Genomic DNA, 12,500 nt, shown 5'->3' on the forward strand with positions numbered 1-12,500 from the left:
GACTGGGAGTCAGTGTACCTCATGTTGGGGGGGGGGGGGGGGCGGGGCGGGATTGTTCATCGGAGTGTGGTGGTGGGGGGGGGGGGTATTGTTCATCAGAGTGACAGCTGTGTGAAAGATGTTCTGGAGCCTGCTGGTACGGGACCAGGGAATTCTGTACTTCTTTAGTCTCTTAGATGGTAGGGGATCAAACAGACCGTGGCTGGGGTGCGGTTCTTAATGATGCTTACCGCTCTCCACCAGCAATGGTCTGCCTGGAGTGACTCGATGGTAGGGAGTTTGGTGCAGATGATGCGTTGGGCAATTTCCACCACCCGTTTCAGTTTCCATACCACACTGTGATGCAGTTGGTTAGGATGCTCTCAATGGTGCACCGGTAGAAGTTGGCCAGAATCCTGGGAGACAGCTGGGCTTTCTTCAATCTCCTCAGGAAGTATACACCCAGGAACTTGAAGTTGGGGACACGCTCCCCCTCCATCTCATTGATGGTAGATGTTGGGTGTGTGCGCAGCCCTTAGTTTTTCTATCCACAATGACCTCCTTGGTCTTCTTGGTGTTGCGGACCAAGTTGTTGTTGGCACACCACACCACCTGTTGCTGGATCTCCTCCCTGTGGGCCAACGTGTCATTGTGACTTATCTTATCTGTGACTTCATCCCACAGTTGTAGGTGAAGAGGGAGGAGAGGGCTCAGCACACAGCTGGGGTCTGTTGGTCAGGAAGTCTAGGGTCCAGTTGCAGAGGGATATGCTGATACCAAGGTCACTGAGTTTGGTAACCAGCTTGGAGGGGATGATGGTGTTGAATGCCGAGCTGAAGTCAATGAACAGCATCCTTGCGTAAGTGTTGCTTCTATCTAGGTGGGTCAGGGTGGAGTGAAGTGCTGTGGAGATGGCATCCTGCCTTGACCTGTTCTTGCAGTAGGCGAACTGGTGGGGGGTCTAGTGTGGGGGCTAGGTGAGTTTTTAAGAGGGCCAGGACCAACCTCTCCAAGCACTTCACGATGATAGGGGTGACCGCAACAGGACGGAAGTCAATCAGTCCCGCTGCGGCAGAGTATTCTTTGGCACTGGCACAATAATAATACTAATAATAATGAATTATATTTAAAAGGCACTTTTCAGGGACTCGAAGACGCTGAAACAATGGTTCTTGACTTGAAGCACGTGGGGACAACTGCACACAGGGCCAGCAGCTTTCCCTACATTCACCTTGCTCAGTGCATAGTAGACATTGGTGAGCGTGAGGGGCTGGTCGTCTTAGGGGGGGCTTGACTTTTTATTTTTATTTATTTTTCTGAGTGGGGCAGTCCCACTCATATTTTTCATTTTATTGACAGATAGAGTGAAGATTTAGACAGGAAGGATGGTTGAGAGAGAGAGAGGAGGGATGACATGCAGGATATGTCCCCGCCAGAATCGAACGGGGGACATGGTCAACGCTTAAACCGCTACGCCACCTAAGCGCCCCGGGGGGGGGGGGGGGGGCTTGACATTGATGAAGTGAGCGTAGAATGGTTGAGCTCGGACGCTGTGCTGGTGTCTGTGATCTGGATAGGCCACATACGACAGGGGTCAGAGTTGCTCTGGAAGTGCTCCTCGATCCACAGTTTGTGGTTGAGCTTGGTCTACCTGATGCTCCCCCCCTCTTCAGATTAGCCCTGGCTGAGCTATAGGCCTCTGTGTCGTCTGAAACCGGCGTCACTTACCTTCAGCCGTGAACGGACCTCACTGTTCATCCAAGGCTTCTCGTGGGGGGAAAGTTCTTATCCGTTTGTGGGTGGCGACACTGTCATCGGCGCATGTGTTGATATAGTCCAGAACAGAAGAAGTATATATAAATCAATGTGCGGTGGTCCCGAGTAGCCTGAGCCTTGAGCACAGGCCAGTCCTTGGTATGGAACTGGTGCTGCGGTGTAGAGTCGGCTTCCTCTGGCTAGATTTTAACTGTCCTCATTGTCGGTTTCACAGTGATGTGTACTTGGGGAGTGGGAACAATGAGACGTGGTCAGGTTGTCCCATGTGGGGGAGGGGAATGGCTTTATAGCCCTCAGCTATGTTTGTATAAACATGATCTAGAGTTTTGTCACCTCTGGTAGGGCAGGAGATATGTTGGTGGAATTTGGGGAGTACAGTCCCCAGGTTAGAATGATTGAAATCCCCTGCAATAATGAAGGCTCCGTCCAGGTGTACAGTTTGTTGTTTGCTAATGGCAGCATGCAGTTCTTTCATTGCTCGCTTAGCATTAGCATCTGGATATTTGATAACAATTGCAGTAAACTCTCTGGGCAGGTAAAACGGCCTACACTTGATCATCATGCATTCCAGATTGGCAGAGCAATGACTCTCAATGATAGCAGTGTCTGTACACCAAGTTTTGTTGACATAAATTCACAGACCACACCACCTCTCGTTTTTACCTGAGTTCACCGTCGTTCATTCAATTCACAACTGTGATCAACTGTGATACGTTTATCACAACTGATGTTGAGAGTATGTGCTGAATTTATAGGCCTACAATATATTTTTCAACTTAGATTTTTGTTTTACTTCTTGATTGTCTATTTATTTTGTGTTTTGGTTGTTTTTGTCTGTAAAGCATCCCTGGGTCCCTAGAAAGGTGCTCCGAATGCAATGTATTATCATTTACCCTCAGGCAAACAATAATTATATTCTATTTCTATTTGATTAATTGTGTTTGTTTCATACATGGCATGACAATAACACCAGCGGGTGAACACAAATCTTTTAAATAATTCCTCATTTTGACGAAGCAAGTCATTCATAGTTTTGATCCTCATCAGTTCCCCTTACAGGTTATAAGAACACAACACACACAGCAGAAAGATCTAAATAAGCAGATCAACACTAGAGCTAGAGCTTGTGCTTCATGTATTGTGATGACACTGAGAAAAGGTGTATTTAGAGCATTTATGCAAATGAATACCAAACTCATGGTTCTTACACCAGGAAATAACTAAACAATTCAATAATAATACACTAATTGATGGGTATTCTGTATGAGTATTTCACACGCTTTAATGCATGCAGGATAAAGTATTGGTTCATATTGGTTTATTTATATAATACAGACAATTGATAAGAAATGACAAATAATTCAGAGCTATATTTATAGCAAACTGCAGTGAATACCAAACTCAGGGACAAACACAGGGAAATAACTAAACAATTCAATAGAGGGCAAATTCTGGGGTTGGATAAGGGTACTCTTCTCTCCAACTCAAGGGTTGCCATGACAACACAACACATACAGGTACCCTCTTTGAGTAACCGTATCACTCATGCCCTCTAGTGGTCAGGAACATTATGAGGATAACACTGATCAGTACACAATATTCCTCAACCCTTGTCCTAGGGACCCACGTGGGACTTTCCTCTGGGACTTCTACTGCCCCTTTCTGTCATTGTCTTAAACAATGTTTGCTTATATAGTGTTGTTTGTTACATTCTTTTATTTATTTTTAAATTGTATTGTTGCAAGTGTCTTTATGTCCTATGCACCAACTATACCAAGTCAATTTCCTGTATGTGCAAATATACTTGGCAAGAAAAAGAATTCTGATTCTGATTCTGATTCTGACATGCTGCTGCCCAGGCTTTGGTTCCAGGCAGTAGCGTACTGGCCAGCTTGAGCACCGAGAATCCCCGGTGGGCCGGTGGATCTGTGGGCTGAAGGGCCAGTGAGTGATGCCCCAACATGCCTGATCCAATAACACACCTGGTTCATCAGCCCCAACACACCTGATTCAATAGATAAAGGGCTTGATGATGAGTTGAACAGTTGAAGCAGTTGTGCCAGTGCTGGGCTGGAAAAAAAACAACCTGTCCTGCATACCCTGTTGGGTCCGACTTTGAATGATGTCACTGTACAATGTGTGTTTTGTTTTGACATAATAATTGTATATATCAGAACCACACAGGTTATAGGCTTATTGGGGCTGTTCCAGTCATGACTTCTCTTGGTCTAGTATTAGAGTCTCAGCTTCTTGAATACAGAGTGACACTACTAACTCTTGGTTGCTTTGTACCAAGCAAACAAAAGTCACTGTCTAGTCAGCAGTGACCTGCTGTAGATGGGTCTCTCTGACCCGGTGTGGAGGCTTTCTGCTGAATCTGGAGCACAGCAACACTTTAATGAGGAACTGCAACAGGCTCCACAGTATCAGTGTTGTCACTGTGACCTTCTGCGAAATGGGGGAAGAAGGACACTTGTACTAGTGTCTTGGTCAAGACATTCTTCTTACATTATGACTGCCATTGGCTCCTGGCCCAAGCTCAGATTACTTTTTTGTTGTTGCTATAACTGATGGATAGACACTTACTTAGACAAAGTATTTGTTGCAACTTAAGTGTCTTTGGACAAAGGTGTCTGCTAAATGTCAAAAATGTAAATGTAAATGTAACAAAGGGGTCACTATGGATACGAGTAGGTCTAAAAGTGGGTCCAGTAACTAACAAATCAAAACAATGAGGATATGATGAAGTGGTCTAGTCACTGTAGTTGATGTTGTAGTAGGTGAGAGTTTTCAGTACCTTTCTTGGAAGTACTGAACTGCCATTGCAGCTAATAGCAGCCAAATAATGTCCTTATGTAATAGATGACATCCAAATGTAATGTCCTTACAGAATAGATGACATGAGCAAAATGTTTTATTTCTATTTCAACAATTTTTGTGATCATCCCACAAAATACCATGCCAATTCAAGGTACCGTGACCTCTTAGATATTGCACTCATCCTTTGGTGGATATGTTGTTTACAGGTGCAGGGTACATCTATTCACAAGATATTAGCAAATACGACCACTGATTTATTAAAATCCAAATGATTTCCAAGCAGTTTTCATTAAGGTCGGTGTCACCTCGGCTGAAAATGCAATGTCAGCATGTCGTTTCGGAACTTCCCCTTAACTGGGCAGGGTTGAGAGCGGGCGCTGCCAGGGGTGGGTACTAGAGAGGAGGAACTGATCAGTGTATATAAATACAAGGTAAGATCTACACTAGACCACCGTTGGCGTGACTCTGAACTCCAACTGCATCTCGACCTGAGCATCTGATCTACCAAGGTGAGTTGGAACGGTTTCTGTACCACTTGTTGGCATTGTGAAAAAGACTTGCTTGTACATATCTCCATCTCTAATGATGCAGTGTAAACCATACAGTGCTACAGTCTGGTAGTCATTGATGAGAAAAGAAAAAAGCTTCTAGCATTGTTACTGCCAATGGCCCCTGGTCCTAGAATTGATCGTTTTCATATGATGACTGATGTATAGATGATTCACTTACCGGTACTTTAGACAAATGTACTTTATGCATCTGCTAAATGGCAAAAATGTAAAAGTAAATGTAGATGTATGACTGTGTGAAGTGTCGTGTCAGAGAACTGCAGCTACTCTGTGTTCATTGTGACCAAGGCCATGTGAGTCCTACTTTGCCTCCTTCCCTTGTGTCCTTTCCTCCACACCACTGATTTGGCAGGAAGGTGGAAGCAATTATTATGCTTGATTGTGATCCAATACCTTCCCCTGCCAGGGGTACTGGAAGAAGGAAAGGAGAGAAGGATGTGAATATTGTGTATAATATATTGAGTATTGAGATATAGCCAAAGACCAATTATGTGTTAATCTGAAGGTGACAAGTAAATGATTGGAGAGGAACATCAATATTGCCATGTAGTTTAGTTTAGTTTTTTAGTTTATAGTTTCGTGGACAGTCCCCATTAATGAACAGCAGTAAAGCAGTAAATGGAGCAGTTTTAGCCTACATGGCTAATTTCCAGCTGTAGTCCCCCCCGGCAAGTTGTTAATATTCACCCTAAAATACATTAGTTACATTCACAATATTGATGTTCTACTGTATAAGTACTCCATCCTGATCTCAATCCTATCTACTGTTCTATGGTATGGCGTACGGTGTTCATAGTTATACGTGGGGTAGTGGTGGTCTAGTGGATAGTGAGTTGGACTTGTGATCGGAAGGTTGTGAGTTCAAAATCCCGCCTGAAGCCACACCACTACTAGTGTGCCCTTGGGTAAGGCACTTAGCCCTCAGTTACTCCAGGGGGAATGTCCCTGTAATTCGTAATTGTAAGTTGCTTTGGATAAAAGCGTCTGCTAAATGGCAACATTTTAATTTAATTAATTAATTAATTAAATAAATTAAATTATACAGTGTTTCTTTTTTCAGAAAAACATGCATTTTCTCAATAAATTGAAACTTTTAAGTGGGGATGTATCATTAACTCTTGATTATTGATGGCTGTATCAAAATCAAAAACAGTATCACATATTGTGTTGATGAAATGCCATAGTTCCCTTGTTGCATCATCCTTCAGGATAATGTTGATGTTTCTTTTCTGAAAAACACTAATTTGGTGGGTATTCTTCACGAGTATTTCACATGCTTTAATGTATGCAGGACACAGTATTGGTTCATATTGGTTTATTTACAGACAATTGCTAAGAAATTACAAATAATTCATATGATGATACATTGCGAAATCTGCCTTTCTCTCTCTCTCTCTCTCTCTCTCTCTCTCTCTGTCTCTCTCTCTCTCTCTACCAATATTGACCTTCGGGTAATTTTCTGTATCCCCAATTTTCTGTATGTGGATAAGCTACACCTCTCTCTTCTGACCATTTCATCCTGTTTTCTTTCTCTCTTTCTCTATGGCAGGACAGTGTGACTTGTTGACCCCTGATCTCATCATGACTAGCTACATAGGGCGCACCAGAACCCCCATCCCTTCATGCAATGCAGAGGAACCAGAAACGGACCTGCCATTGTATGAGTCCTTTGGTCTGCCGGGTCGTGGCCCTGAGATTTTTGATGATCATGGTAGGTACAAATTGTGTGTGTGTGTGTGTGTGTGTGTGTGTGTGTGTGTGTGTGTGTGTGTGTGAGAGTGTGAGAGAGTGAGTATTGGGGGGGGGGATCTTCATCCAATCTGAAGAAAACACAACAAATGAAAAGAAATATCCCCTCACTGTTATACAACGTAGTCCTTCAGATCACACCCACAACGGTTAGCTGTTTGTTCACCAGTGTTTCCTTTTAACACCTTTTCCTCTCAAGTGACACTTGCACAGTTCAGGCCAACAGGCCTTCTGCGGCCCAGCTTTAGCTGTCAGAGGTGGTCAATAAAAAAGCAGTTTCTCACCTCAACTCCTCATTACCGTTCCTCTTTTCACCCATGGACCTGACGTCCTCCAAACACCTTTTTCTCGCTCAGCGTTTAAACAAAGATTAAAGATGCAGCTGTCCGTTTTGGCACCTGCCGGTGCGGTGCCTTTGGCCCCCGTCGATGCTAGGAACGGCTCCTGTTGCCCCTCTGGGAAATAATGTCCCTTTTAATGCTCAGCCGCTCCTGTTCCTGCTGAGGCCGGGAGTTTGAAATATGCCCAGCCCTGGCACCAACAGGCTGGCAATGCTGCTGACAACCCGAAAGAAAAACCTTTCTCAGATAGGCTAGCCTAGGGTCTGTGGAGGAAGCAACTCAGGTCCCCTCCATTGATGGCAAGAACACGTCCTCCCGTACAGACATAGACATGGTTCTGTCTGATTACCCCCTGGGGGAAAAAAGTGTTTGAGTTGGAAGTTGAAGTTCTTTATTTATCGCAGAGGGGAAATTACTTTCTCACAGCAGCAAGATTTAAAGAGTAAGGGGGATACAAAAAAAAAAAAAGACACATAATAGATAAATGAATAAAAGAGTTGAATCAGTAATGATAGAGAAGCTAAAAAAGGAAATTCTGTGATTTATTGACGACAGGAATGTCAATCGCTGATTGTTTCCGTGACAACTAATCGTCCCTAGTTTGAAATTGGCACAGTCAAGCTTCTGTATAGTGTAATGTAGTATACTGTACTACACTATATTGGATGTGTACATAAATACGGAGTGTGGCTTTAATAACATCATTGTTTTGTCCGCCATTTCTTCAGCTTCAGGCGGCCTGGATGTTCTCGGTGTGGACATGTTCATCCGGGACAATAGGAACACTCACTACACCGCCGGGTATGACAACGACCACCTCATCGTTCGCAGGGGGATGGAGTTCTGTATAGGCATCTCCTGCAGTCGACCAATCGACCCCCACGTTGACGAGGTCCAGGTCGAGTTTCTCATTGGTGAGTTACTCAACTCCCACACACACACACACACACACACACACACACACACACACACACACACACACACACACACACACGGCCACAGACACACAGACGTTCTAATGTATTGTATGTATTGTTTTGCGTTGACCCGCCGTATTTCTGTTTATATCTTTGTCCTTATTCTTGCCGGGGCCTCTTGGCCAGATCATCATTGTAAACAAGAATTTGTTCTCAATTCATTTTATCTGGTAAAATAAAGGTAAAATAAACAGCCTTGGGATTCAACCCCCCCACCTGTAGAGGCAGTGTGTGGTTCGTAGGCAGCAGCACAACAACTAGACACACACACACACACACACACACACACACACACACTTGTTTGGATCCTCATTAGCTATTTTGTCTCTTGATTGCTGTCTCCCAGAAGAGGGGAGGCGTGGTCAGTGTCCCAGAGAGTGCACTGTGCCCCTTCTGATCAAACAGAAGCTCCTGCCTATTACAGTAACACTGATCAAGAGCCTGAGTCATCAGAATCATCCACTGAACAATTAGACACTCATCAGATCATTAGCTCTGATAATTAGCAGACGGTCCCTTGACAACGTTTGAAGATGAGGCAAACAAAACAACATTCCCACAGTCACATCACACTCAGAGAAGACAAGCTGTTGTGTGTGTGTGTGTGTGTGTGTGTGTGTGTGTGTGTGTGTGTGTGTGTGTGTGTGTGTGTGTGTGTGTGTGTGTGGGTGGGTGGGTGTGTGGGTGGGTGTTTGGGTGTTTGGGTGGGGAAGGTAAGCTCTTCCACTTGAATCCTAAATGCAAAGTCAACTCCCCTCAGATGTGTACTCTTTTAGGATAAGTAATAGATTGGAGAGGTAATGGCTAAAAGCCCACCAAACCTATCAGAGCACAAGGTGGAGTAGTTACTATGTCACTTATTATCCCTATACAATCCTTTCAGATGTACAGTACAGTACAGAGTAACTAGGTAGTGGTGGAGGGGTTGATTTGGAACTATCTGAAACTAACTGAATGATGCACACACACAGTGAAACAAAGTCAGAACAACCACAGATTTGAGAGATTGGAGAGTAGTTTTTCACATTTCTCATTTTCTTTATTTCTTGACAAGCCTTCACTCAAGTTGTTTGTGTGCCCCAACTGCGATGACTTCATATGCTTTTAAAATGTATTTTATTATTGTTTTATTATTGAACAGAGCACAAAAACATACAGTCAGGCAATGTCACACACTACATTTTCTTTATAAAGTTGAATTTCCTGGAACATGCCAATATCAAACAACTCGACTCAAACTGTGCAGAGAGTGCATGTGTGTGTGAGTGTGTGTGTGTGTGTGTGTGTGTGTGTGTGTGTGTGTGTGTGTGTGTGTGTGCGTGTGTGTGTGTGTGTGTGTGTGTGTCTAGCTGTTGTGCTGCTGCCTACGAACCACACACTGCCTGCTCCTGCCTTTTCATCCTTTTACCCAGCTGCTCTCTCTCACAAATTTAAAAAGAAAAGAAAAAGAAAAATGAATTGCGAATAAAGATTAAATTGCAGGGAGGCATTCCATTCACAGTTGTTGTGTCCCAGGTGTGGGTTCAGAGATCTAGAGTATGTGTGTGTGTGTGTGTGTGTGTGTGTGTGTGTGTGTGTGTGTGTGTTCAGAGATCTAGGGTGTGTGTGAGGAGCTCATTCAGACAGGACACTGGGAGACAAGGAGAGCTGTAAATGCCCATGCCCATACCCATGAGTTACACCAGGGTAGTAATAAGTGAATGACACGAGTGTCTATTGTGTAGAAGGCAGGGGTGCACTACCTATCATTACCTATCTTCCGCCATAGATTACCTGAATACCTATCTCTTCAGGCTGCATCTGGACTGTCCCTTCTAAAGACGTCTTCACCCCCCACTACCCCTCTGTACGGTTCCTGTACTGTTAATAACATAAAAAATAAAAATAAATCATAATCATAATTAATCATTAAAACAAATGTTAATCCTTCCTTCTTCTCGCATTGTGACTGGCACTGGCCCCTGGTCCTAGCATAGATTTTTTTTTTCTCACGATGACTGATATCATCAATCATCTGTATAGATGATTCACTTACATTAGACACATTTCTTTGGATAAAAGCTCAATTCCGAAAAATGCCAAAAATCGAACGGTTTATTTTCTGATACGTTCTACTTGTCCTCTGTGTCGTCGTCGTCCCGTCCCCCCCCCCGCCCCCCCCCCCCCTAGGTGCCAACCCCTCTGCCACCAAAGGGTCCTTCATCATCGTGACCTTGTGTGGCAATTCAGGCGGGGGGGCCTGGGCTGGACGCGTGGTGGAGAACCGAGGTGATATGATTGTGATGGGCATCACCCCCGCACCCAACGCCATCGTAGGGAAGTTCCGCTGCTACGTAGCAGTGGCTACCAATCAAGGGATGACGAGGACGAAGAGGGATCCCAGCACAGACCTCTACATGCTGTTCAACCCCTGGTCGCCTGGTGAGTACCGCTATAGAATCAGAATTAGAATCGTGCGATAGAATTAGAATCATAGAATAGGAATTTTAGTCAAGTAAAACCAGAGTCAATGGGTGCGGTCGTAAATACGCCCTGAGAGCGCCGGAGTGCACCTGGGGTGCTCCCTGACCAATTCGGAAATCAACTGATCTCAGTTGAAACCAGAGCGCTCTGAGGGCTCAGTGGCAGATTTCCAGAGCGTATTTACGAACTAGACTAGACACATAGATGTCGCTGAATGTGGATGTAGCCTACAGTGTAGGTTCAGGAGTGACACTTTATTCTGTGTGCTTTCTCCTCCTGTAGCAGACACTGTGTTCCTCAATAATGAGAGTGAGAGGATGGAGTATGTGATGAACGAGTATGGAACCATATACCAAGGAGATGAAAGCAATATTTCTTGGAGGCCCTGGGGCTATGGTCAGGTAGTCGACACACACACACACACACACATGCACGCATGCATGCACGCACGCACAAACGCACCCACGCACACACCCACCCACACACACCTAAACACACCCACACACACACACACACACACACACACACACACACACACACACACACACACACACACATACACACTTCATTGCCCATGTACAACTCTAAACTATTTCCTTCTCTCTTGTAGTTTGAGAAGGGTATTCTAGATGCTTGTATCTACATCATGGATCGGTGCCACATGCCCATATTCAACCGGGGAGATCCAATCAAAGTGACCAGGAAGGCCTCTGCCTCGGTGAGTACACACACACACACACACACACACACACACACACACACACACACACACACACACACACTTAATTCCCCCTGCGGAATGCAAATGTACATTCACTCTTCTATTGCAGAATCACCCTGATTGATATTTCAGGTCAGCATGAATGGTAGTCATGTACTGTATTTATGAATGGTAGTCATGTACTGTATTTATGAATGGTAGTCATGTACTGTATTTATGAATGGTAGTCATGTAGTGTACTTACCTCCAGTTTGATCTCATTGTCTGGTATATATGACCAGGTGGTTTGAGTGTAGTTCTCTCATTTAGTTTGTCTCTAAGTTGCTGTCGTTTTTTTCCACTCTTTTCTCTTTCTTCACCCCACCTGTTGGCACCCCCACCCCCGCCCCCACCCCTGCCCCTGCCCCTGCCCCTGCCCCTGCCCCCACCCCTGCCCCTGCCCCTGCCCCTGCGTGTTGGCGTGGGTGGCCCCTGCAGCTGAACACCCAGGATGACAATGGGGTCCTGGTGGGCAACTGGTCAGATGATTACAGTCTGGGCTGCTCGCCCACATCCTGGACAGGCAGCTGTCATATCCTGTTGGAATATGCTGCCAAAGGGATTCCCATAAAATTCGCCCAGTGCTGGGTGTTCGCTGGGGTGTTAACCACCTGTGAGTGAGAGCACCATGCGATTCAGATCACTTTTATCATGTGTTTCAATAAAAATATGTATATATATGTTACGGTACATGTGGGAAAACTAGGGTTAGGGTTAGGTGCTAGGGTGCTACGGTTAAGGTTAGGGTTAGGGTTAGGGGTAGGGTTAGGGTTAGGATTAGGGTTAGGGGTAGGGTTAGACATGCCAGCATGTACCAAGTGGACGTAATACCTAACCCTAATCGTAGTTTTCCCACATGTACCGTATTCCCACATGTACCGTAACATAAATATTTGTTTTGTGGCTGAGTCAACCGTGACAATACAAACAATACACAACTACATTTGTGATGTACTGTATGTATCTTATCTGAATAGGCACAGTATGCAACGCTACAACCAATTAAAAGGACACATGATGAATAATGTTAATTCTCCAGTTAGTTTAGTTCAACTTTAGTTAAGTT

General features: G+C 44.6%; 2 protein-coding genes across 2 annotated transcripts in view; one reads left to right on the top strand and one right to left on the bottom strand.

The window, feature by feature from the left end:
* rreb1a (ras responsive element binding protein 1a) overlaps positions 1-832 on the bottom strand; it is a gene marked incomplete at its 5' end in the record, with an annotated part of 41,119 nt that extends 40,287 nt beyond the window's left edge. The window contains one exon of the mRNA XM_080544118.1: positions 757-832. Within this exon, the coding sequence (XP_080400244.1) occupies positions 757-832 (76 nt within the window). The remainder of the gene's footprint in view (positions 1-756) is intronic.
* Positions 833-6,725: 5,893 nt separating this feature from the next.
* Positions 6,726-12,500, top strand: part of LOC308169437 (coagulation factor XIII A chain-like) — a gene marked incomplete at both ends in the record, with an annotated part of 10,948 nt that continues 5,173 nt past the window's right edge. The window contains 6 exons of the mRNA XM_080544119.1: positions 6,726-6,855; positions 7,963-8,148; positions 10,381-10,632; positions 10,957-11,075; positions 11,285-11,392; positions 11,873-12,047. Of these exons, the coding sequence (XP_080400245.1) occupies positions 6,726-6,855; positions 7,963-8,148; positions 10,381-10,632; positions 10,957-11,075; positions 11,285-11,392; positions 11,873-12,047 (970 nt within the window). The remainder of the gene's footprint in view (positions 6,856-7,962; positions 8,149-10,380; positions 10,633-10,956; positions 11,076-11,284; positions 11,393-11,872; positions 12,048-12,500) is intronic.

The sequence above is a fragment of the Nansenia antarctica genome, assembly GCF_963989245.1.
Source record: "Nansenia antarctica genome assembly, chromosome: 13".
Lineage (NCBI taxonomy): Eukaryota > Metazoa > Chordata > Actinopteri > Argentiniformes > Microstomatidae > Nansenia > Nansenia antarctica.